This window comes from Penicillium waksmanii (assembly GCF_028829765.1).
Source record: "Penicillium waksmanii strain IBT 27052 chromosome Unknown utg000010l:1.0-3698451.0:1.0-3701458.0, whole genome shotgun sequence".
In the NCBI taxonomy this organism is placed as follows: domain Eukaryota; kingdom Fungi; phylum Ascomycota; class Eurotiomycetes; order Eurotiales; family Aspergillaceae; genus Penicillium; species Penicillium waksmanii.
In genome coordinates this window covers 2,216,433-2,238,032 of record NW_026643256.1, presented here as the reverse complement: position 1 = coordinate 2,238,032, position 21,600 = coordinate 2,216,433, and the positions used below count along the sequence as shown (strand labels likewise).

At 50.8% G+C, this 21,600-nt stretch overlaps 8 protein-coding genes across 8 annotated transcripts; 5 read left to right on the top strand and 3 right to left on the bottom strand.

The window, feature by feature from the left end:
• Positions 1–426: 426 nt before the first annotated feature.
• Positions 427–2,132, top strand: N7481_012771 (GSK family serine/threonine-protein kinase; the record flags this gene model as incomplete). The annotated part of the gene is made up of 6 exons (XM_057271990.1): positions 427–472; positions 622–794; positions 868–951; positions 1,039–1,387; positions 1,457–1,650; positions 1,707–2,132. The coding sequence occupies 6 exons, from the start codon at positions 427–429 to the stop codon at positions 2,130–2,132; spliced, it is 1,272 nt and encodes a 423-aa protein (XP_057116178.1).
• Positions 2,133–3,365: 1,233 nt separating this feature from the next.
• N7481_012770 (NCBP1 family protein) lies at positions 3,366–6,282 on the top strand (the record flags this gene model as incomplete). Its single annotated transcript, XM_057271989.1, has 7 exons — positions 3,366–3,453; positions 3,516–3,610; positions 3,706–3,812; positions 3,879–4,146; positions 4,206–5,098; positions 5,173–5,354; positions 5,417–6,282. 7 exons carry the CDS (start codon positions 3,366–3,368, stop codon positions 6,280–6,282), a joined length of 2,499 nt encoding a protein of 832 aa, XP_057116177.1.
• Positions 6,283–7,478: 1,196 nt separating this feature from the next.
• N7481_012769 (C2H2-type zinc finger protein) lies at positions 7,479–9,257 on the bottom strand (the record flags this gene model as incomplete). The annotated part of the gene is made up of 4 exons (XM_057271988.1): positions 7,479–7,937; positions 8,010–8,183; positions 8,312–8,365; positions 8,472–9,257. 4 exons carry the CDS (start codon positions 9,255–9,257, stop codon positions 7,479–7,481), a joined length of 1,473 nt encoding a protein of 490 aa, XP_057116176.1.
• A 2,467-nt stretch (positions 9,258–11,724) lies between these two features.
• Positions 11,725–14,288, bottom strand: rcoA (uncharacterized protein; the record flags this gene model as incomplete). Its single annotated transcript, XM_057271987.1, has 8 exons — positions 11,725–11,749; positions 11,856–11,931; positions 12,083–12,215; positions 12,354–12,824; positions 12,897–13,429; positions 13,498–13,709; positions 13,878–13,959; positions 14,168–14,288. The coding sequence occupies 8 exons, from the start codon at positions 14,286–14,288 to the stop codon at positions 11,725–11,727; spliced, it is 1,653 nt and encodes a 550-aa protein (XP_057116175.1).
• A 1,349-nt stretch (positions 14,289–15,637) lies between these two features.
• On the top strand, positions 15,638–16,788 carry N7481_012767 (sterol desaturase family protein; the record flags this gene model as incomplete). Its single annotated transcript, XM_057271986.1, has 2 exons — positions 15,638–15,906; positions 16,005–16,788. 2 exons carry the CDS (start codon positions 15,638–15,640, stop codon positions 16,786–16,788), a joined length of 1,053 nt encoding a protein of 350 aa, XP_057116174.1.
• A 612-nt stretch (positions 16,789–17,400) lies between these two features.
• N7481_012766 (N5-glutamine methyltransferase family protein) lies at positions 17,401–18,749 on the bottom strand (the record flags this gene model as incomplete). Its single annotated transcript, XM_057271985.1, has 2 exons — positions 17,401–18,319; positions 18,436–18,749. 2 exons carry the CDS (start codon positions 18,747–18,749, stop codon positions 17,401–17,403), a joined length of 1,233 nt encoding a protein of 410 aa, XP_057116173.1.
• A 1,111-nt stretch (positions 18,750–19,860) lies between these two features.
• N7481_012765 (pepsin-like aspartic protease) lies at positions 19,861–21,020 on the top strand (the record flags this gene model as incomplete). Its single annotated transcript, XM_057271984.1, has 3 exons — positions 19,861–20,043; positions 20,118–20,436; positions 20,518–21,020. Coding segments are annotated over 3 exons (1,005 nt in total), but the record flags the coding sequence as incomplete, so codon positions are not given.
• A 29-nt stretch (positions 21,021–21,049) lies between these two features.
• On the top strand, positions 21,050–21,454 carry N7481_012764 (uncharacterized protein; the record flags this gene model as incomplete). The annotated part of the gene is made up of 1 exon (XM_057271983.1): positions 21,050–21,454. The coding sequence occupies one exon, from the start codon at positions 21,050–21,052 to the stop codon at positions 21,452–21,454; it is 405 nt and encodes a 134-aa protein (XP_057116171.1).
• Positions 21,455–21,600: the final 146 nt, after the last annotated feature.

Below are 21,600 nucleotides of genomic sequence, written 5' to 3'. Positions count from 1 at the left end.
TCCCCCTCCGTCTTCCCCCCTCCGTCTCTGTCCCTCTCGTCAAGTGGCCCCTCTTACACCCCCCCACCCACACCCACCTAACTCTACACGGAGGTTCATCTGGTGTACCACTTCTTCTGGGCACAACGTCACTTCCGACTCGCCCTGAACCCGAATTTGGTCTTGGTGTCCCGTCGAACCCGCCCACCATCGAACCCTCTCCATCTCCCCTCATTGGCCCGCACCTTCTGCTGTCCATCACCCATTCACCTCACACCTCTTCCTCTTCTTCTCTCTTGGCACCTCTCGTCGTTTCTTCTCACCCCCCCCGTTCGGACTTTCCGCCCAACCCACCCCTCCCCTCCCCCCCTCCTAAGCTTCTCCACCGCTTAACCTCTACCCAAAACGGATTCTCTTCATCTTTCTCGATAGCACTTCCTCCCAGCGATGTCACAAAGTCGGCCTGGGCTGATCCCAAATTTGCGCATGGGTGGTAAGACAACATCTCCCATTCCCTGCCCTACCCTTCCTGTCCCCTCTCCTCCCTGCCGTTCCTTTGATCGGTCACGGCCGCGGTCACAGTCACGGTCAATTGTGCCCTTGGAATCCAGTTGGACTAACTCATCTTCGTCTCTCGTTCAGAGGTCATTCGCGAAAAGGTCCAAGATGGACTGACCGGCGAGGCCAAGGAGATCGCCTACACGCAATGTAAGATCGTCGGCAATGGCTCCTTCGGTGTGGTGTTCCAGACCAAGATGGCTCCCAGCGGCGAGGACGCTGCCATCAAGAGAGTCCTCCAGGACAAGCGATTCAAGGTATGGGCGGATTGACCCGGATGTCGGATCTCCCTCTGCGTGCCCAACACTCACCACCTATCTCTCCCTCTAGAACCGCGAGCTTCAGATTATGCGTATCGTGCGCCACCCCAACATCGTCGAACTCAAGGCCTTTTACTACTCCAACGGCGACCGGGTATGTGTGACGACTCTAACGACTCTCTGGCCCTCTCCCCGGGCGCTTCTTCCTTCCTCCCGCTGACCGTCTCTCCTCCCGCCACAGAAAGATGAAGTGTACCTCAACTTGGTTCTCGAATATGTCCCGGAGACGGTTTATCGGGCTTCGCGCTATTTCAACAAGCTCAAGACGACGATGCCGATGCTAGAGGTCAAGCTGTACATTTATCAGCTTTTCCGCTCGCTGGCCTACATCCACTCTCAGGGAATCTGCCATCGAGACATCAAGCCCCAAAATCTCCTCTTGGATCCCAACACTGGTATTCTGAAGCTTTGCGACTTCGGTTCGGCTAAGATCCTCATCGAAAATGAACCCAATGTTTCCTACATTTGCTCTCGCTACTACCGTGCCCCGGAGTTGATCTTCGGTGCCACCAATTACACAACCAAGATTGGTATGTCTCTCCCCCGTGTCTAACCAACGTTAGTCGATTCATCCTGGGTCTAATTTTGTGGTTCGCTAGATGTGTGGTCAACTGGCTGTGTGATGGCGGAGCTGATGCTCGGTCAACCTCTCTTCCCCGGTGAGTCGGGTATCGACCAGCTGGTGGAAATCATCAAGGTTCTCGGCACACCGACCCGTGAGCAAATTCGTACAATGAATCCCAATTACATGGAGCACAAATTCCCCCAGATTAAGCCCCATCCCTTCAACAAGGTTCGTATTACGACAATCCTGAAACCCGCTGAACAGGTATGCTGACCGTCTATCAGGTCTTCCGCAAGGCTCCCCCAGAGGCTATTGATCTGATTTCGGCGCTTCTGGAGTACACACCCACACAACGACTGTCAGCGGTGGAAGCTATGGTTCACCCATTCTTTGACGAGTTGCGGGATCCCAACACACGCCTACCTGACTCACGCCACCCCAATAACCCCTCCAAGGACCTTCCCACCCTGTTCGATTTCTCACGACATGGTGAGTTGACCCCGCCAATCTCCTTCTTTCTCTCGCCCGGCTGTAAATATGGCGGGAAAGGAACGACCGATGCTGACGATGAAATAGAACTTTCCATTACCCCCGATATGAACGCCAAGCTGATCCCACCTCACGCCCGCCCCGCTCTGGAGGCGCGTGGTCTCGATATCAACAACTTCAAGCCCCTTGCGAAAGAAGAGATGATGGCTCACCTCGACTGAGCGATCTGATATTACCTCGACGAGATACACGGCTTTTCGTGTTACGTTCCGCATCCGCCGGGGGCATTCGATAGCCCACCGACCGAATATCATCATTTCGTGAGCAGGAACGAATCGGAGACCGCGGACACCGTCGGGGTTGTATACTTCTTTTTGATTTCATCAGCCGGGTCGCATGGCGGGACTGCATCAGTCGCGGGCGATATCGAGCGTGAAAGATGGGGGAATGGATGACATCTGGTTTCATGGCTGAGCGGATAGCCGGATTCGGTTGATTTGGGGTGGAGGCTGATGATTGTCACGCAACGGTGGGAGGTCATGGCCTGGAGTTTATTTTTTGAGGTGTCTGCGACAACTCTTGGGAGGAAAAAGTGATACCCTTAACTGTGCAAGTTTGCCTTCCAGGATTGAAGACTGCATAGCTTCATCTGTCGAGGGAAGGAAACCACAAATGCAGCCGTCCTCGACACTCGGGACATTCGATATGCATCACCGATGGGTCTGGAGGCTTTACTTCTCATGGCGGGCCTCAGGGGCCTTCTGTGATTTCCTTCTCGACTTGCAGCACTAGAAACCTTGTTTATTTTCTTCCCTTTTGAATTTTTTTCCCTCACCCATTCTGTTCCTCGTTTTTTTCTACCCTTTTTCCCCTGTTGCGGTGCCATCATACTGGTCGGTCGGGCTTGGGCTGGTTCATCCCCTTACCCTCCCAACTACGCCAGCATGAAATGAGCTACTCGTTCCAATTCTGAAGCAGACGGTTTCCCTTGTTTCACCCGAGCCTGTAAATGTCTTTTGTACCGTAAGCGGCCATCTATTGATTCGGCATATGCATACATTGAATGCCTACGGTTCACGCACTGGCAAGATCGGCTGGGATTCCTGGATACAAAGTGATGGGTTTCATCTTGCCCCTTCAAAGAATCCCATGTGTCCGCATCGCAGGAAATAGCGCAACAGTTTTACCATAAGGTACCTACTTCAATGACATCCTTAATATGGTATCCATATCTCAGGTCACTAGTAAATTTCCACAAAGCGTATAGGCATATATGGAGTAACTAGTAATTCCATTACCGTCATCTTAAATTGTACTTGTGATTTTTGTTGATGCGTTCGGATCGGAAAATCACCCGCTTCCGAGCCCTTTGCAAAGGAAGCTCCAAGTCGGACATCCCGTCCATATCTCTTACTTCCAGTTCCAGATCCTCCCATTGTCAAATCTCAAGCGCAATGGCTGACTACGACCGTGACCGCCGGCATAACAACCACAGGGGAGGTGGAGGTGGAGGTGGAGGTGGGCGCAAGCGCCGCTATCGAGGTGAATTCTACACCCTGATCCATTGCCAACGCTCATCAGCTAGCTAACACGACATTACCCAGATGACGATGATTACGATCGCCGACCCCAGCGACGCAGATACGAGGAGCCGCTCTTCGTTCAGGTCCGGCGCCAACTGCTTACGATTGCCGAATCTGTATGTTCACCTCTCGATCCCTTCGCGCGTACCTCGCAATATGGTTATGGCCCTAGCTCGGAATTGTACGCTAATGCGCGAAATGCATTCTTTAGGCTGCGCGCAGAGTTGAAGACGATATTGTCGGAATCGCCAAGTCTGTAGCGGACCATTATGAAGATGAGGAGCTACGTGATACCCTGGTTAACATCTCTCTCGACCTGTACGTGATCACGCTTCTCTTACTTCCCAATTGTCAACAGCTTGCTAACCATTGGCTCTGATATAGCGTTCTGGAGCAGCCTATGAAAATTCCTTTCGTTGCCGCGGTCACCTTGGCCACTCACAACCTCAAGCCGGAGCTCAGCGCGGAGGTGCTCAAGAAGGCTAGCGACCTCCTGCAGAAACACATTGACTCGGGATCATGGCGCGAGGTCAAGCTACTCATTCGATTCCTGGGCAGCTTGCAACCTATATTTGAGGGTGATGGTATTTTCCCGCTTCTGGAGGAGTTCTTCGCCCGGGCGGCTGATCTCCAATCCGCCTCTTCCGAGGATGTAAGTAATGACTTATATCCCTCACAATTATTACTTAACTCTAATGCGTTTAAACACAGCTTCTCGGTTTGGAACTCGTCAAAGTCATCCTATTCACGATCCCGTACGTGATGTCTTCTCCCGCGACTGGCTTCGAAGCCCAGGCCTCGGCCCTTCTCGAGAAAACCGATATCATCGCATCGACTCCCCACGCTCTGGTCGACCTGGTCAATACATTCAGCCCGGACGAGAACAAGGAAGCCGCGGGTCCCAGTGTGATCGGCTTGATGCAAAGCCAACTACAAGCCGAAGCTGGTCAAGGCTGGGAGTTGAAGTGTCTGCCTCGTCCTTGGAAAAGCGTACAAGAAGAGAGCGAGGAGCAGAAGCCCTTCGAAGTCGTGACCAAGGTTCCTTTCCCGCAGATCACCGTTCCGAGCCCTGTTCCCAATGGCCCTCGGCCGCTTTTCCCGGAGGTCTATCTCTCGGTATACGCTGAACAAGAGATCTACACGGTACCTCCAATCTCGGATATCACATCTTCTATCGTGAGAGATGCTTTGGTAGATACTATTAACCTGCTTGACTTCAACCGAGTTGCCACAGCCAAGTATCTCATTGATATTGACTGTTACTTCACTCCTTACACATTCGTCAAGCGTGCGACTCCGTTCGACCGCATGCGTGATCTGGCTGGCGAAGGACAGTCCTGGAAGCCTGAGGATGTGGCTGTGGATGCAGTTTTCTCTCAATTGTACCAGCTGCCGACTCCGGAGCACAAGCTCGTTTACTACCATTCGGTTTTGACCGAGTGCTGCAAAATCGCCCCTGCCGCTATTGCGCCGAGTTTAGGCCGTGCTATTCGGTATCTCTATAACCATCTTGAAACCATGGATCTGGAGCTCAGTAACCGTTTCCTTGACTGGTTCGCCCACCATCTGAGCAACTTCGGCTTTACGTGGAAGTGGAGCGAATGGTAAGTTGCTTCTTGCTTCGAATTGTTCTGCTCCTTTTGTGGCAGTTTTGCTAAGCTAAGCTAACTAAATTCAGGGTTGACAATCTCGAACTCCCCGCTATCCATCCTAAGATGGCTTTTATTCACGGTGCTCTTGATAAGGAGATCCGCCTGAGCTTCGCGCAACGCATTAAGGGCACGCTTCTGGAGCCTTACATCCCCTTGATCACCGAAGGCAAGGAGAAGGATACTCCCGAGTTCAAATATCTGTCAGAGAGTAAGTCAATGCCTCGCCTAGTGAAGACATGCGGATCAGATCACAGCTAACATCAGCCACAGTGACCCCATACTCCAAGGAGGGCCAAGAACTTGGCCAACTCATCAGGAAGAAGGCCAGCGACGACGAGATTCAGCCCGTGATCGCAGCCATCGAGGAACAAGCCCAGGGCCTAGGCGTAGAGGATCCCAAGGTCCCCTCAACCGACGCCTTCGTCACAGCCATCTGCTTCGTCGGCTCCAAATCCCTCTCCCACGTCCTCTCCTGCATCGAGCGCAACAAGGACCGACTCCTATCCATCGGAGCCGCCTCCCACCAAGCCCGCGGCCAAATTATCACTTCCGTAATGGAATACTGGGCCGACCAACCAGGAATCGCAATCAACATCATCGACAAACTCCTAAACTACACAATCCTATCCCCGCTCTCTGTCCTAGAATGGGCACTGAACGAAAATATCGCCGCAGGAACAATCCTCTCAAAGCCACACATCTTCGAAATGATCTCCGCAACCGTGGGCAAAGTCACGAACCGCATGCGCCAGATCGTCGCGGCCCGCACTCAACCCGGTCTCTACGAGCCGCAGCTAAGTGTTCTCGAAGAAACGCTTTCCCGCGAGCGCGTCGAGATGCAGGCCTTGTTTAAGTTCATCGAGGATGCTATTGTTTCCGTTGCCGCGGGGAGTAATGATGAACAGATGGAGCGGGGCGATGGGTCTGGGGATCTTCCTGAGGATGCTATTATTCGTCAGTGGGGTCGGAGATGGCTGCGCGTTTTTAGGAGAAAGGCTGGCGTTGAGGAGGCTTTTATCAATGATGCGTTGGCTAGTGCTACGCCTGTTGGGACCGAGGCTCCTGCTCTGACTCAGGATGGGGATGATGGGGATGTTCAAATTGGTGATGCTGATGCTATTGCCGATGGCCAATGAAGAAAGGGCAGGCATGGTAGGGCTAGCTAGGCTAGGGCTGGGCTAGGCTGGGCTATAATAGAACCTGGAAATAGCGTGATATGATATGCAATTTGTGGTTTTCCTTTTTTTCAACCCTGTTTTGGCAATTGGATGATCTGATTGGTTTCTTCATTTCTTCACCACTTCCATCATCACCATTATTACCACACTCATCCTCATGTGGGGTGGGGTGGGATGGGATGGGATGGAATGGGGTGGACCCTCCCTCGTTCTTCATTTCTCGTGTATCACTGCATGTTATTACATTATCCGTGGATGACCGTGGCGTGGGGTAAATTCAATCTTGTCCTACGTGGGAATTTGTACACTATTGAAATTCTGAATTTTTTAGTTTCACCGTGGCTGGCTGGCTAGGTCTGATCGCGATCGCCAATTAATCTTAGAAATCAAGTAAGCCAGTCTTGTCTTGTCCTCTTGGGTTCAAGTTTGTTATTACGAGTTACCATATCATATGTTAGAAAGCAATAAAGGCCAGGAGAGGAGAGAGAGGAGAGAAGGGGAGGTGAACCTAGTTCATTCTATCTAGTTTTCTATTGTCTCTGGCTGGATACAGATAATACTCCGTAGGAAGATGAGACATGCCCATAATAATAGTATAGTATAGTATACTAGTACTAGTAGTATACTACAATCAATCCTATGATAATAATCCAATAAATACATCTTACTTAGATAATTATTTCTGTTCCTCCCGAGATCACGATCCCTATTGATTGCCAGCGGAAATAGAAGGGGAATTTCGCTTGTACAACCCCAACCCCAGTCCTGGCCCTGGCCCTAGCCCCAAATGCTGAGAATCCGAATCCCAACCCCGGTTAGATAGAATACAGGGGCAAATGAAAATGAAACCAAAGAAAAGGTGGTGGTGGTAAGTGGTTGTAGAAATGGAAGGAGAAAGAAGAAGAGAGAAGAGAGACAGAGAGAAAACAAAAAAATTAACAATATCAAAAAATGTCAAACCCCTCGTGGTATCATATACATCTTTAACAACAAAAAAAAACCAAATCAATGACATAAACCCCGTCAAAACTTGAACTTGAACCCCATTTAACATGAAAGCATGAGCCCGAATTAACCATACTAGTACCATATACCATATACCAGCCAACCAGCTAGCATATTTTGTTTTGTTTATTGGTGTGTGGTGTGTTTTATCACCTCATATCCTCCAACTTATACCCCGCAGCCAAAACATCCCCCCGTCGCTGATGCTGCTGGTGATGATGATCCAAAAAGTAATGCCCTTGCCCTTGCCCTTCATCACCATCACTACTCGAACCACGCGTATAAATCGACATCCCATCTTCATAACTGCCCCGACGTGTCTGCGTCTGCGAGCTATCCTCATCAGACTCCATTGAAGAAAGCCGACGGGTATCCAGATTCAGATTCAGCGCATCGCCCTTGATAATTCCAAGTCCGTTTCGCTTCGTAGTTGAGATTCGTCGATCTTTACCCCGCCCTTTAATCCCCTTATTGCTATTCTTGTAGAGTGTTGCGAAGTACTCCCATAATTCGCGGTCTTGGGCGTTTGCGGGCCCGTGTTCGGTTATTTGTGTGAAGCGCGCTGTTAAGGAGCGGAGGGTTGTTGTGTGGAATTTGTTTTGGTGGGACTATGCGGAGCAGAGGGAAGAGAGGTTAGTGAGGATTTTCTTGGAATTGTTTGTTTGCTGGCTGAGGCTTACCTTTAGATTCCCCAATTGTGTGAAATTCTTCCCACAGTCATCTAGCAAGCATGTAAATGGCTTTGCTTGGAGGTGAGTGGTCTTGTGGGCGCGGACATTGCCCCGTTGGGCAAATTTCTTATGGCACAGGTCACACTGATATGGTTTTTCGCCGGTGTGACGACGTTGATGGGTCTGTTGGGAAATATAATGTCAGCTGTCAGATTCGGATCATCCTTGCCCTTGTCTTGTGTTTGATCAAATCGAAGCAAAGCAGAGCGAATCGAATCTTATGCTTATGGAAGGGGGAGGGGTGGTCTTACCTTGAGATTGCCTAGTTGCGAGAAACGCTGTCCGCATGAAGGCTCCTTGCAGATCTGATGGAATGGAAGTGTCAGCAAGACGGTATAGTGGGGGGGGGGAGGAGGGGGGGCAAATATCTGATCTGATCTGATCTGCTCTGCTGCTTTGCACTGTACTCACAAATGGTTTGTCTCCGGTGTGTGCTCGCGTGTGAATATCTAGATGAGTCTTCTGGGCGAAACTCTTGCCACAATCCGGTAATGTGCAGGTATACTTGCGTTGTTTTCCGGATCGAGAGAGTTGACCTTCGCTGGTGAGGAGGCATTGTTGTTGGGACATTGGATTTGCGATTGCGTTTACATTTGCATTGACATTTGCGTAGATGGGATTCGGGTTCGGGTTTGGGTTTGGATAGCCGTGTGGAGCTAGTTGCTGAACCGAAGGGAGTAATTGCTGATGCTGAATAGGTGTTGGGTGTGGTGAAGTCGATGGCTTTGATTGAATAGCTTTCATCAAGACGTCGACACCAGTCGAGAACTCGATCGATGGTCCATCCTTCTTGTCTTGGGAATCTTTCTGAATTCCCGCTGGATGCGATAGCAGACCCAGCCCCGTCCCGGGCTCGGTCTTGCATACCTGGCTGATGGCATTTTTGGCGGGCCGGATGTCAGGTAGTGAGGGTGGTTGCTCTGCCAGACGAGAAGATGCGAGTGAAGGTGGCGGTGGCTGGCTGGAAACAAAGTACTGGTAAGGAGAAGAGTGGTGGTGATGGTGAGTATGGTGGTTCAAGGAGCCGAAATTGTAAGCGGGAGAAGGTTGGGTTTGGGTTTGATATGGCAATGAGTATGAGGTTGTGGTCGGATGGGAATAGTAAGGGAACAGGGGCGTATCCATGGCGCGACGATGGGGGAATGCGCCCACGTTATGGCCTGGGAATTCATAGGATACCGACTCGGCAGTCTCCATGATGATTCTTCCACGAGGGGGCGGTAATCAGGTTTCCTTTTGCTTTTTGTGAAAGGAACTTGAAGAGCGGGTACGAGTATAGATCTGAATATCCTTGAGATACTTTGTGGTATCGGTACTCGGTACAGCTGGGCAGCTAGGATGAACGCTTAACTCAACCTTGGAGAGAAAAGAAAAGGGATTTGGGTTCTGTCCAAGCAGGAGTTGCTTTTGGAAGCGGGATATAGAGACAGGCCAAGTGCAGGCCGAAGTGTAACTGGGGCCGGGGAGGGAGATCTATATAGTCCACTGGCAGCTTGACAGGTAGTGGTAGTGATAGTTCCCGGACAGTCTGCAGGTCATGGGAGAGTACGGATTACTCTGTAGGGTAAAGTGAAGAATGATTACCGACTAGTGGAGATCAGCCGGGCCCAAGAGATATCTTGTATGACGTTCCCAAGAAAAGGAGGGCAGTTCGAGGCCAAAGGTGCATGGGCGATCTCCCAGGGATCATGGATGAGGCGACGGAGGCGACCTGAAAACTCCCGCATCGTGGACGCATCATTTGTGCCACGGGGGTAATTAATAAATAATAGTAATAATAATTAATATTATCATAATAGTCATATTATTATCATTATTATTATTCCACGAAAAGACTAGTGGGTGTGGGTGAAATGGGGAAAAGTCTCGGTGAGCGTCGCACCAAATGGCAAATACTCCAACTGCCGCGACTGGCGACACTTCAAGTTAGGGTTCCTTCAAGTGTATCTTGTTGGTCCACTTCACTCTTCACTTCACTGGTCATATACAATATATCTGTTCCCATCAAATACATACTCATTATCCCTCTGACTATTGTATCCATGATCCTATGCTGTATATCTTCCACGAATTCTTTTTCCCAAAAGAAAAAACACTCCCTCGAGGGCGGGCCGGGCCTTCGGGCTTTCAAAGTGGACCAGCGATCTGCGACGACAGGTCAATTTACGGAGTATCGTAAGCCACTTTGGCGTTAGTCCTGCCCTCAGCAAGACAGGTCAATGTCAGCCCAGCTCCTATTGGCCTATGGGATCCCCCCTCCAGATGCGCCCGCCCGATAGTCGCCAATAGCGTCGATTCCTCCCCCCCCCATCGAATATCCTGGTTAGCCGCCCATGGCCCTGGAAATTCACTGGTCTCCGATCGGTCTCAGCTCCAGATCTGCCGTCGATCGGGGCTGGTATTGGTTAGTGTGTGTGCCTCCTGTGTCCTCTTAGGGTGCCTCATCCTCTTCTTTTACGAGTACAGTAGTAGTGTGCCATGGTTTCGGGGAAGGTAATCCGTACTTATGTATATGAATCCCCCACCCACTTTAAGTAAACAGAAAGGAACTTGAACATTATACGGAGTACTCCGTACATATGTATGGAATAGGAGAGAATACTGGCAGCTGGAGATGACATGACACACCCTGCCCCTGCACGACTTGCGTTTGCATTTGAAGGCGTCCCGACCACTCTGCTCCTCTCCTGTTCCTGCAGGGATCGGAGTCTGGTCACGAACTCCTGCCCAAATAGGCTGGTAATTACAGAGTAGAAGGGGAAAGGCCACAATTCAAAAAAGTGACAGCGCTCGGGGAGCCACACGACAGGACGGTTCCTGACTTGCGTGGGAAGAAGTACGAGTATCTACACTACATACACTACTGTACGAGTACATACGGCTGTGATGGGGTGCTCCACTCCCCCCATACTGATCGACCTGCCCTTTTTTTTTTCTCATACCCTGTAGCCTGTACGAGTAGCCTTTTCCTTTCCACCCCAATCCAGCGAAGATCACTCGCATCCTGTCAGCCTGTCAGTAGGCTCCGGGCTCCGCCTCCCGATGGTCCGCGAGCAACCATTTGCCTACTGCATCTAGGCTTTACCCATCAAGGTTAGGCTAGTAGCCATAGCCATAGCCATAGCCAGCCCAGACTCAGGGATGGGGGCGACAAATTCAAAAGGAAATATTTAGCGTGCACAGGACAGGAACCAGCGGAGTCGAGTCAAGTCAAGTCAAGTCAAGCCAAGTCGATCAGGGGGAGGACCAGACCAGGCAGATCGATTCTGACTCGGTCCTAGTCCCAGTATCGACATCGACATCGACGATCCCAGTCGACAGGTCACGATCCTGTCTGACACGGACCAGAGAGAGGCTCTGTGGCGATTTGGACGGGCAGGGGTATCTTTGCTGGGTCGGGTCCCTGAAGGTTGGTCCCCTCCCCTGTGTCACTTGAAAGGGTCTGTGTGGTGTGGTGTGGTGTGGTGGTGAGGTGGTGAGGTGATTTACTGGGGGATTTCGCATGTTGGCAGAGTGCATTATGGGAAACATGGACAAGGATAAAAAATGAGATGGAAATGAAATAGAATACTGTAGAGAGGAATCCGACAAATTCGAGCCCCAAACCTGGCTGCGAAGAAAGCAAAACAAGTCACATTGCGCCACGGCATCCATCCGCACCCTTTTACCGTCCAGTGTAGTTCGAATATCTAGAGAAGGGGAAGAGTGGAGTTAGTACGAGTTCCGTAAACCATCATCCATGACAACCATGAATTGGGATCAATTGGATTGTCGTAGCAAAGACAACAAACTCACCTCCAGATCCGTGCACGCATGTCTCCACTGCCAGTAGCAAAGAGATTGCCGGTTGGGGCGGGAGCCACCGAGATAACTATCCGCGGAGAAATGATATTAGCATTCGTCATGTCAGGGTCAATCATGGTCAATCATGGTCAATCATGGTCAATCATGGTCAATCATGGTCAATCATGGTCAATCATGGTCAATGATAAACCTAAATCGTTTTAGCTTATTAGACTCACCGGAGTTCTTGTGGCCCTGCAGCATCATCTGAGCATTGCCGGTGACCGGATCCCAGAACTGGACTCCACGGTCCTTGGAACCACTCATGACCCATTGTCCATCGGGCGTCAGGCAAACACTAAGCACAAAGTCCTACGGGAAGAAAGTCAATCAGTGGAGCTCAGGGGTGGGCTAGCCGTTGAAGTGCTAGTGCTAAGGCGGTAATGGGAAAATGGGGCAAATGGGGAATGGAGAATGGAGAATGGGCCATGGAGCTGGGATGAAACAAACCTTGTGGCCCTCGAATGTCCGAACGCACTTGCCGCCCTTCACGCCGCTGTGAGGGTGCATTCCTCGGGGGACGGTGAGCTCCCAGAGCTTGATAGTCTTATCCAGACTGCCGGAGACTAGGTCGCGACCATTGGGCGCAAAGGCAACCGAATACACGCTGTCTTTGTGGCCGTCAGGGTTCTCAAGGCGCTCCACCAGGTAGCCAGTGGTGGTATCCCAGACACGCACACTCTTGTCCAGCGAACCGGCAGCGACGTAGTGGCCGTCGGGCGACATCGCAACCGTGGTGACGCCATCCTCAATGCTGAGGGTGTAGACGAGCTTGCCGTCAAGAATATCCCAAAGACGCACAGTCTTGTCTCCACTGCCCGAAGCGATGTAACGTCCGTTGTTGGCGAAGTCGAGGGAGTAGATATCCTGCTCGTGACCGCTGAAGACATTCTTGATGGTGCGCGCGGCAATATCCCAGACCTACATTTTTGATCACATCATCTTGTTAGCAAACCACATCCAGACACAAACGACCAATGGTTGAAAGCTTACCCGAATCTGCTTATCCTCAGCACCTGTAGCCAGGTACTTACCGTCAGGACTGAAGCAGACACTGCGGATGTACAGGTCGCCGTCCTTGTCGACAGTCTCATCTTGAAGTGTCGCCACGTTCTGGCCAGTGGTCACGTCGAAGATTTGAGCAGAACGGTTGCAACCAGTGGCCAGATACTTGCCGTCGCGACTGAAACGAACACAGCAGACAACGCTATCGTGGTTCAGGTGGTGCACCAGCTCAACATCCAGTACACGCTGCACCTCCGGGTTGAACACGGCATACCAATCCGCACCCTCACGCTTTTGGGATGGGGGAAGGTCGTCCGGGTTCCAGTTGGCAAGCATGTTACCAACGCGCTCAGTACGGACAACCGACTGGGTAGGAGGGGTGGGCCGAGGGATCTGCGGCGAGGCGCGAGGATCCGGGTATGTGGCGGCGTGCGTCTGCTGGGGAGTAGCAGGACCGGGGACCGGACGACGGGCTTTGCCAGGGCCAGGAGAGGCAGTTGGGGGAGGCGGGGGCCCATAGCCTATAAAGGGAGAAACAAAACACACACGTTAGCCTCTCGGAAAGATTCCCCCAATCACTCTCACATACCGTTCACAGCAGCGCCAGGCGGATATCCTCCAAATGAGCTCTGCGGAGGCGGCGGCGCACCAGGCAGGGCGGTCGCGGCAGGCTGTTGAAGGGTCTGCTGGGCAGACTGCTGATCCTGGGAAGGGGGAGGGGCAAGACCGGGTCCACTACCTCCGGGGTTGGTCATGATACCACTGAATAGATTGCTCGGGCCGTGGCCCAAGAGATGGAGGCTGGGCCTGGGGGCCAGTATGCTGCGCGGGCGCGATATGGGAGACGGGTTGCACACCGCGAGACTCGAGTTCGTGTCGCAGCATTCGGATTTCGCCTTCGTAACTGTTCGCGCGAAGATATGTCAGCGACAAGGCCCAGCATAGTGGACATCATGGGACGAAACGTACTCTTGCTTCATCTTAATCTGAGTTTGCTCCAGCTGATAGACCTTCTGGCGAATCATCTCCATCTCCTGGAGCTGGCCGGTCACTGCGTCTATCCGTTAGAAAACAAAACGTTTCAGCGAAATTCGCAGTCTAGAAGTTGGAGCCAAGAGATTGGCAACGGTTTATGTGATGCGGACGATGGAGAGGGGGGGGGGGGGGGGGAGGTTTGATTGCATGTTCGCCCATTGCAATGAACCTGAGGGGGGAACCTGAGAGGGAAAGATATTCGGGTATAGAAGAGGATAACCTACACTGGTGTTCATATTCACCGGTGTTTCGTGACTGGCTCTCGAATTCCTGGCGCAGTTGATCCAGCAACTCCGTCAGGCGAGAGTTGGGAGCGGGGACCATTCCGCGGTGAGCGTTGTACATGGCGGTTCGGCGATTTGAAAGCTTCCGACGTAGCGGCAGAGGTGATTGTAGAGAAAATGACTTTTGAAAGGCGATATGGGTATCAGCGACAGCTCGCGACGACAGATCGCAGCTCAGCTGGATAGGGTCTCGATAACAGCGATTTACTGATGCGGCGATGCTGCTTGGTGGACGACACCACGCAGCTAGCCACAGGAGTGATAAGGCCGAACGGGGGCAAAAGAGGGAACGAAAGTCGTAAGTGGAGGGGTGTGGTTGAATGGGTGGTGGTGTGAGGGAGAGGGGGTGAGAAGAAGACCTGGGAGGTTGGGGGAGAGCGGGAAGTGAGGTGGAATTGGCATTGGCATTGGCCGCTGCCGTTGGCGCGAGAAGCGAGGCCACAGGCGATAGACGAACAACCGCTGGCGCTGGGACCAAGAGTGCGCCAGTACCCAGTACCACAGAACGCTACGTCAGGGACGTTTCAGGGAAGATCAAAGAGATTTTTACAAAGGGATTACTTTAAATTTAGTATTTCTGAAGATTAAAAATTATTATATATTTAAAGAAGGGGAAAAAAGAAAAGAAATACTCTAATAATCACCTATTAACCTAAACTTACAGAGCCGCATCCGAGGGCCCATTTCTGTAGAGTAGATGATGTCTTAAAAGTCCAGATCCGCTGAAGAGCTTTCCGGGAATGGAGACTGGGACTGAGACTGGTGGAACTGAAACTGGGCTGGAATGGAACTGGGACTGTGGCTACCAGACTTCAGGTAAGGTTGGATCGGCGCGGTTGCACGGCCCGGAGTGACTAGGGTGACTGGAGTAGAGTAGAGTATGTAACTCGCCTGTCCCTCCGTAAAAATGAGCATGGGATGCCTTGATGCCTTGGTGCCTGATATTTCTGTGACGAGGAATTGCCACTTTAGGCTTTAGGTTCCTGAAGATTATTTATGTACGGAGTACATCCTGCATATTGTGCTTACTCTAAAGTTTCTGTACTCTGTACTCTATACTCATACATTATATGGATTTATACATTCTTCGTATATGTCCAAGAGGTACCATGTAGTGGATTCCGCTTATGCAGGTACTAGACTCCCTTTTACCAGTCAATGGGCTGATCGGTCCCCGCTGGGAACCCATCCGATCTTTTTTTATTCCGACTTCCCCTATCTGTCCACAGAGAAGCGTGGCTTATTAAGGGTTCCAAGGTTCCATTCTCACGGCAGACCCCGTTCCGCGCTGGTGTGATGCGGGCAGAATTTATTATTGCCCCCCTCGACTCCAACAATTTCTCCCCTTTCAACCCACTCTCCTTTTTCCTTTCTTCCCCCTCCACTTTCGCTTCACCCGTGTGATCCGATATGGATATTATTCTAGAACTCTGGGACACCTTCATTGGTGATCGCCTCTATTCCTCCGTCCTCCCCGCCTCCCTTTCTTCCTCAGTCTCCCTGCCGGCATTCGCCAATGTCGCCAACAGTTCGCTCGCCCTCTTCGGCGCGTCGGAGCCATTCATCTATGAGCCCGCCACTCAGATGCTTCACTTGGAACCCTCCAAGTATGCCTATCTCAGTGCCTGGCCGCGGAATAACATGTACCGCCAATTCACCAGCTTCTTCTTGATCACTTGGTAAGCGCCACTTCCCCTGGTTCAAGACCGGCTTGGCAAGATTTTGCTACTTTGCTTCTTTGCTACGCCCTCAGAGACTAATTCATTGATCGCATTAGGATCTTCGGACTACTTGTCTACTTCGTCGTCGCCTCCCTATCGTACATCTTCATCTGGGACAAAACCACCTACAAGCACCCCAAATTCCTCAAGAACCAGATCTCCATGGAAATCAAACAAGCCATGGGCTCCATGCCCCCAATGGCCCTCCTGACGGCCCCATTCTTCGTCCTAGAGGTCCGCGGATACGCCAAACTCTACGATACTACTGCCGAGGAACCCTTCCCTTTCTACAGTATCCTGCAGTTCCCGTTCTTCATCTTCTTCACCGATTTCTTCATCTACTGGATCCACCGAGGCCTGCACCACCCGCGCGTTTACAGAACCCTGCACAAGCCGCACCACAAGTGGATTATGCCCAGCCCTTACGCTTCGCACGCTTTCCACCCCCTGGACGGCTGGTCGCAGAGTGTGCCGTACCACGTTTTCCCGTTCATCTTCCCGCTCCAGAAGGTGGCTTACGTCTTCCTGTTTGGTTTTATTAACCTCTGGACTGTGTTTATCCACGATGGCGAGTACGTTGCCAATAGCCCTGTTGTGAATGGTGCCGCTTGCCACACTATGCACCATCTGTACTTCAACTACAACTACGGCCAATTCACTACTCTGTGGGATCGCCTGGGTGGTAGCTACCGCAAGCCTAATGAGGAACTCTTCCGTCGGGAGACTAAGATGGGAGACAAGGAGTGGAAGCGCCAGGCTAAGGAGATGGAGTCAATTCTCAAGACCGTCGAGGGTGAGGATGACCGCAGTTACTCAGCGGATACGAAGAAGGATCTCTGAGTCTTCTCTCGCCGTGTGGGTTCCGGTTTCCCACTAACTCTGACCTGATCTGATCTGAGATTCCTCTCTCTTTTCTTGCACAACTCCAGATGCTTCTCCCTTCTGGACTTGTCTTCTTTTGAAACTGCATCGAGGCGCGAACTCACCTTGACTGAGCCCCTCCCCTCCCTTCGTTTCGTTAAAGTACATTAATTTCGCGCTGTGCACACCCCCTACACATATTTTAATACTCACAAAAATGGACCCCACACCTTGTTGGGGTCCTTGGTCTGCCTTTTATCTGTATATAGTTCTCAGCATGGCGACCAGAATGCATTTTGATGACGCGCAAATGGAAATTTAATACAGTCTTTCTACATAACAAAACTCTTGCATACATTATGTAGCCAGTAGCACCCTACACCATAGCAAGCTCCAAGATGATTGTCCTTGTCTGTATATCTGATTGCTATTTCTGCTAATATTTGCCAGAATTTAGGCTATAGAATCAGAGTCTATGTAGGCTCGACTCAACCCAAAGTTACTAGTTAGTGGTCTAGTTACTCAGCCCCCGTTGGGTGGTCTCCGTGGGTATGATATGTACATTCAATGATCTACCCTTATCCAAGGTACTCACTTGCTATCACTTGACCTAATCCCCCGTTGAATGATCACACACCTCGATCCTTCATTATGATGAAACCCATAAAAAGCCATATCCTGCTCAGTATTCGGCCAGACTTGCACATCGAAATGATCTTGGAAGCGATCCCGTTCCGGAGCCATAAAGTTATGCATTTCAACAACCCGTCCAGCCTGTTTGATATCACCACATTCCAGGACTGTCACTTTCGTTCGTAGTTTATACGATAACTCAAGAATACGGCGATAGAATATATCCTCGGGCCGGACGTGCCCCATGGCTGGAGTAGGAGTAGGAGATTGTCGAGATTGAGGCGGAGGAGGAGGAGGAACCAGAGCCAATTTCGGTTCGAAAAGCCTCACGCTTCGCGCAGTGGTCCCATTCCGGAAATCACTTGTCGAAATATATGGCGGGTTCGATATGAGTAGATCACACCCGGGTTCAAGGTCGAGGGGCGCATCTTCGCTCGTTCCTGTTTCTCCAGGTTGATCAAAGTATTCAGAAAGAATTTTCTCCACGTTTGGGATTCCTTCATCATCATCATCACCACCACCACTACCACCACCACCTGTGGGTAAGCCCAAGACATCCGCGCGGTGGAATTGTATATCGGTAGATGCACGATGAGTCAATAATCCTTGTTGCAGATTATGGTCCAGGTTTTTGCGGGCTAGGCTTAATGCTTTGGAACTAATGTCTATGCCCATTACGCGGAGGTGCTTGAATCGCGGGGACAGGAGGGCGTGGAGCAGGAGGGTTATGCAGCCTGTTCCTGTGCAGAGATCTAAGATCCGCAGCGGTTTCGGATCAATTTTGTCGGTAGAAGAACTCTCTGAGCTCATGGCCGTGGTCATGGCCATTTGCTCCACTAATTTGGCTGCTTGAATAACATAAGACTCTGTATCTGGCCTGTGCTCGAGTCAGGGATTGTAGTTCTTCAAATTTCAAAGGTTGTGTATGTGATAGTTATGTATCGTACTACTAGTACCACGCGGGAAAAGATTTTGGATTTCAGTCTACCCTACCTTGGGATTAATACGCCGGGTCGGCAGAGGATCTCTAGGTCACCAAATGGTTGGTCACCTAGGATATATTGGAGCGGGTAGCCGCGTGATCTTTGGCGGCACATGGATATGAGGTGCATCTTCCATTCTGGCCTTGTTGGGTTTGGTTCTGGTTGTTGGCGCGTTCGCGTTTGGCTGGTGCGAAGCGCGTGTTCGCGTAGCCAGCGAAGCTCATTGCGTGCTGATTCGAGGGTACGGCATTCTTTTAGAAGTAATGGGAGGAGTGGATTGTCCCGGTAGGCTTTTATGAGGGCGGAGGGGCGTATTCGAGGCATTTGATAGAAGGTGTGTGGTGTGAGGGCATTTTGCGGAGGGCGGTGCCAAGGATGAGTGGGGAAGACGGGATGGAAGGATGGAAGTATACGAGTACGGGGTAAAAAGATTCGAAATTCCCCGACACGACGGGAATATATTCACATTACTTTTACTTTAACTTGTCTTTTTACTGAGAGGTTTCTCGTGTTACTCGTATGTTGCGCCCGGCTTTTTATGGGGGACGGGATGATACGAGATAGTACGAATAGATCGTATACAATGTGAAGTCGGAAAGGGCAGGAAGGAAAATATAGAAACTAACACTGGCAGAGTACATTTACTACTAGTATGCATGTAAACGTATGTAACCAACACCAACATTAACATGCCATACTATCTATCAGGTAGTAAACACTCGCTGGTCATAAAATTAAGGATTATTGAAGAAACCCACGTTAGCGTCAAACCGGCCGGACGCGGCGCCAATCGAAGGAGGCTAACTCAAAGCAGCCTGGAGGGGTGGACCGTCCCCCATCCGCGTCATCAACGCCCTAGCACGTACGCTGCGTACGTATGCCAGGCAGAAAGGTTTACTCTTCCATTGTGGCTTTATGTGGCAAAGGTGAAAATACAGCAGAGTACGAGAACGACAACGACAGCAGCGCTTTATGGCGGAACATTCGGTTCCCATGGATGGACCAGGGTCAAAGTTGCCGACTTGCCGTGACAAGATCATTCAACGATGGCGGTGCACAACTGGTGACGACACCTCAAGCTCCACCATGCAACTGCGTTGGCTAAGTCTGGGGCCGACAGCCCTGTGATTTGACCTGGCGATCCTATCTCTACTTTTCTATTTTCATCTTAGTCTCCCATCGCCATTTTCTTTTTTTTTCTTCTCTCTCACCCCATCCCAGCCTCTCCTAACCTAACCTTCCGACCCTCCGATACCTACAGCCAAGCTTTTGTCTGACATCCACCGCTTCACTCGATTGAATTGATCCAACGCTCCCGAAAGGGAACCTCAATTGAACAATAAGAAAGCGGGCCGATCGTCCATCTACATTCTTGACGGGAAGGATATATCCGTGGGGGAAAGCCAAAATCCGAGACAAAAGACAAAAATGAGGAATTCTTGGCTTCTCTGGGGGGGCATCCCTTGCGTTGCCCGCGTTAGGACTCACCCTCCACGAGCGAGATGTCCCGGCTGTGATCGGCATGGACATTCAGCGTAAGGATGTCGTTGACCCCGCCGCCCGAGATCGGGTCCGAAGGAAGCGCGACAAGACTGTCGGCCAAACACTAGACAATGAAGTATGCCTCCAGCACTCCAGCTATACTCCAGCTATATTCCAAAAATGACTCTGCTAACAACTGCTTCGTAATAGCAAACGCTCTACTTTGCCAATATCACCCTGGGAACCCCCAAGCAAAACTTGCGCTTGGTAATGGACACCGGCAGTAGTGATCTGTGGGTCAATACTCCCAATTCCACCCTTTGCAAGTCCAAAGAAACCCCTTGCTCGGACTCCGGTACTTATAATGCGAGCTCGTCGTCAACCTACTCTTTCGTCTCGTCCGATTTTAACATCACCTATGCCGATGGCTCCACTGCATCTGGTGACTACGTGACCGACACTCTCACTGTCGGTGGAACGACTCTTAAGAACTTTCAATTCGCCGTGGGATTTACCTCGGCCTCTTCAGGTGCGTAATATCTATTCACTCTAGCCCATAACATAATCGGTGATTAGTGATTGGGATTGGTGACTAACTCTTAAAATATAGAGGGCGTACTGGGAATCGGATACACGTCCAATGAAGTCCAGTCAGGCCAAAATGGCGATAAAGCCTACAACAACCTACCCAAAGCGATGGTCAACAAGGGCCTGATCAAGTCCAATGCCTACAGTCTCTGGTTAAATGATCTAGACGCCAGCACCGGCTCAATTCTATTTGGCGGAGTGAATACAGCGAAATATCACGGCTCGCTAGAGACACTACCCATCCAAAAGGTTGGAGGTGTTTTCTCTGAATTTGTCATCGCCTTAACTGGTGTTTCTGTCTCTACAACATCCAAGACACACAACTACTCCTCAAGCGCGCTGCCAGCAGGCGTACTGCTCGATTCGGGAAGTTCCTTGACATACCTGCCAGACGCCATCACGCAAGATATCTACGATGATTTGGATGTTACATACGACGCCTCGAGTGGAATTGGTATTGTTCCTTGTAGTCTTGCCGAGAAGGATGTCAACGTCACTTACAAATTCTCCTCTCTCCGGAAATAAACGTTCCGGCGGGCGAATTGGTCCTCGACATGGGTGACTATCATTTCAATAATGGACAACGGGCTTGTATATTCGGTATCGCTCCTGCGGGTAGCAGTACCGCGGTGTTGGGGGATACGTTCCTACGCAGCGCTTATGTCGTGTATGATCTTGCGAATAATCAGATCTCTCTCGCCAATACACACTTCAACTCGACAAAGAACAATGTTCTAGAAATTGGCACCGGCACGGATTCAGTACCCAGTGCCACGGCTGTGGCTAACCCTGTGACTTCTGTTGCTGTTGGTGGTTCCGGCGCGCGCATTGGTGGTATCGGTGGTGGTAGTGGCAATAGTATTTTCACGACAACGGAGAACTCGGCGCCGAAGCAGACGGGCATGGCTCATCATCTCGCTATCGGTTTGGCTGGTGCTGGATACCTGCTTGCTTTGTGAGGAAGTGGGATTCATTAATACTTTAATGTTGTTGATTTTTCCTCTTTTTCTTTCTGCTTTTTTCTTCTTCTCTCTTGCCGTTTCTACACTGCATATATTCTGGTGTATTTGGTGTTCGGATGGAATACCACGTTTTGATCTTGTGA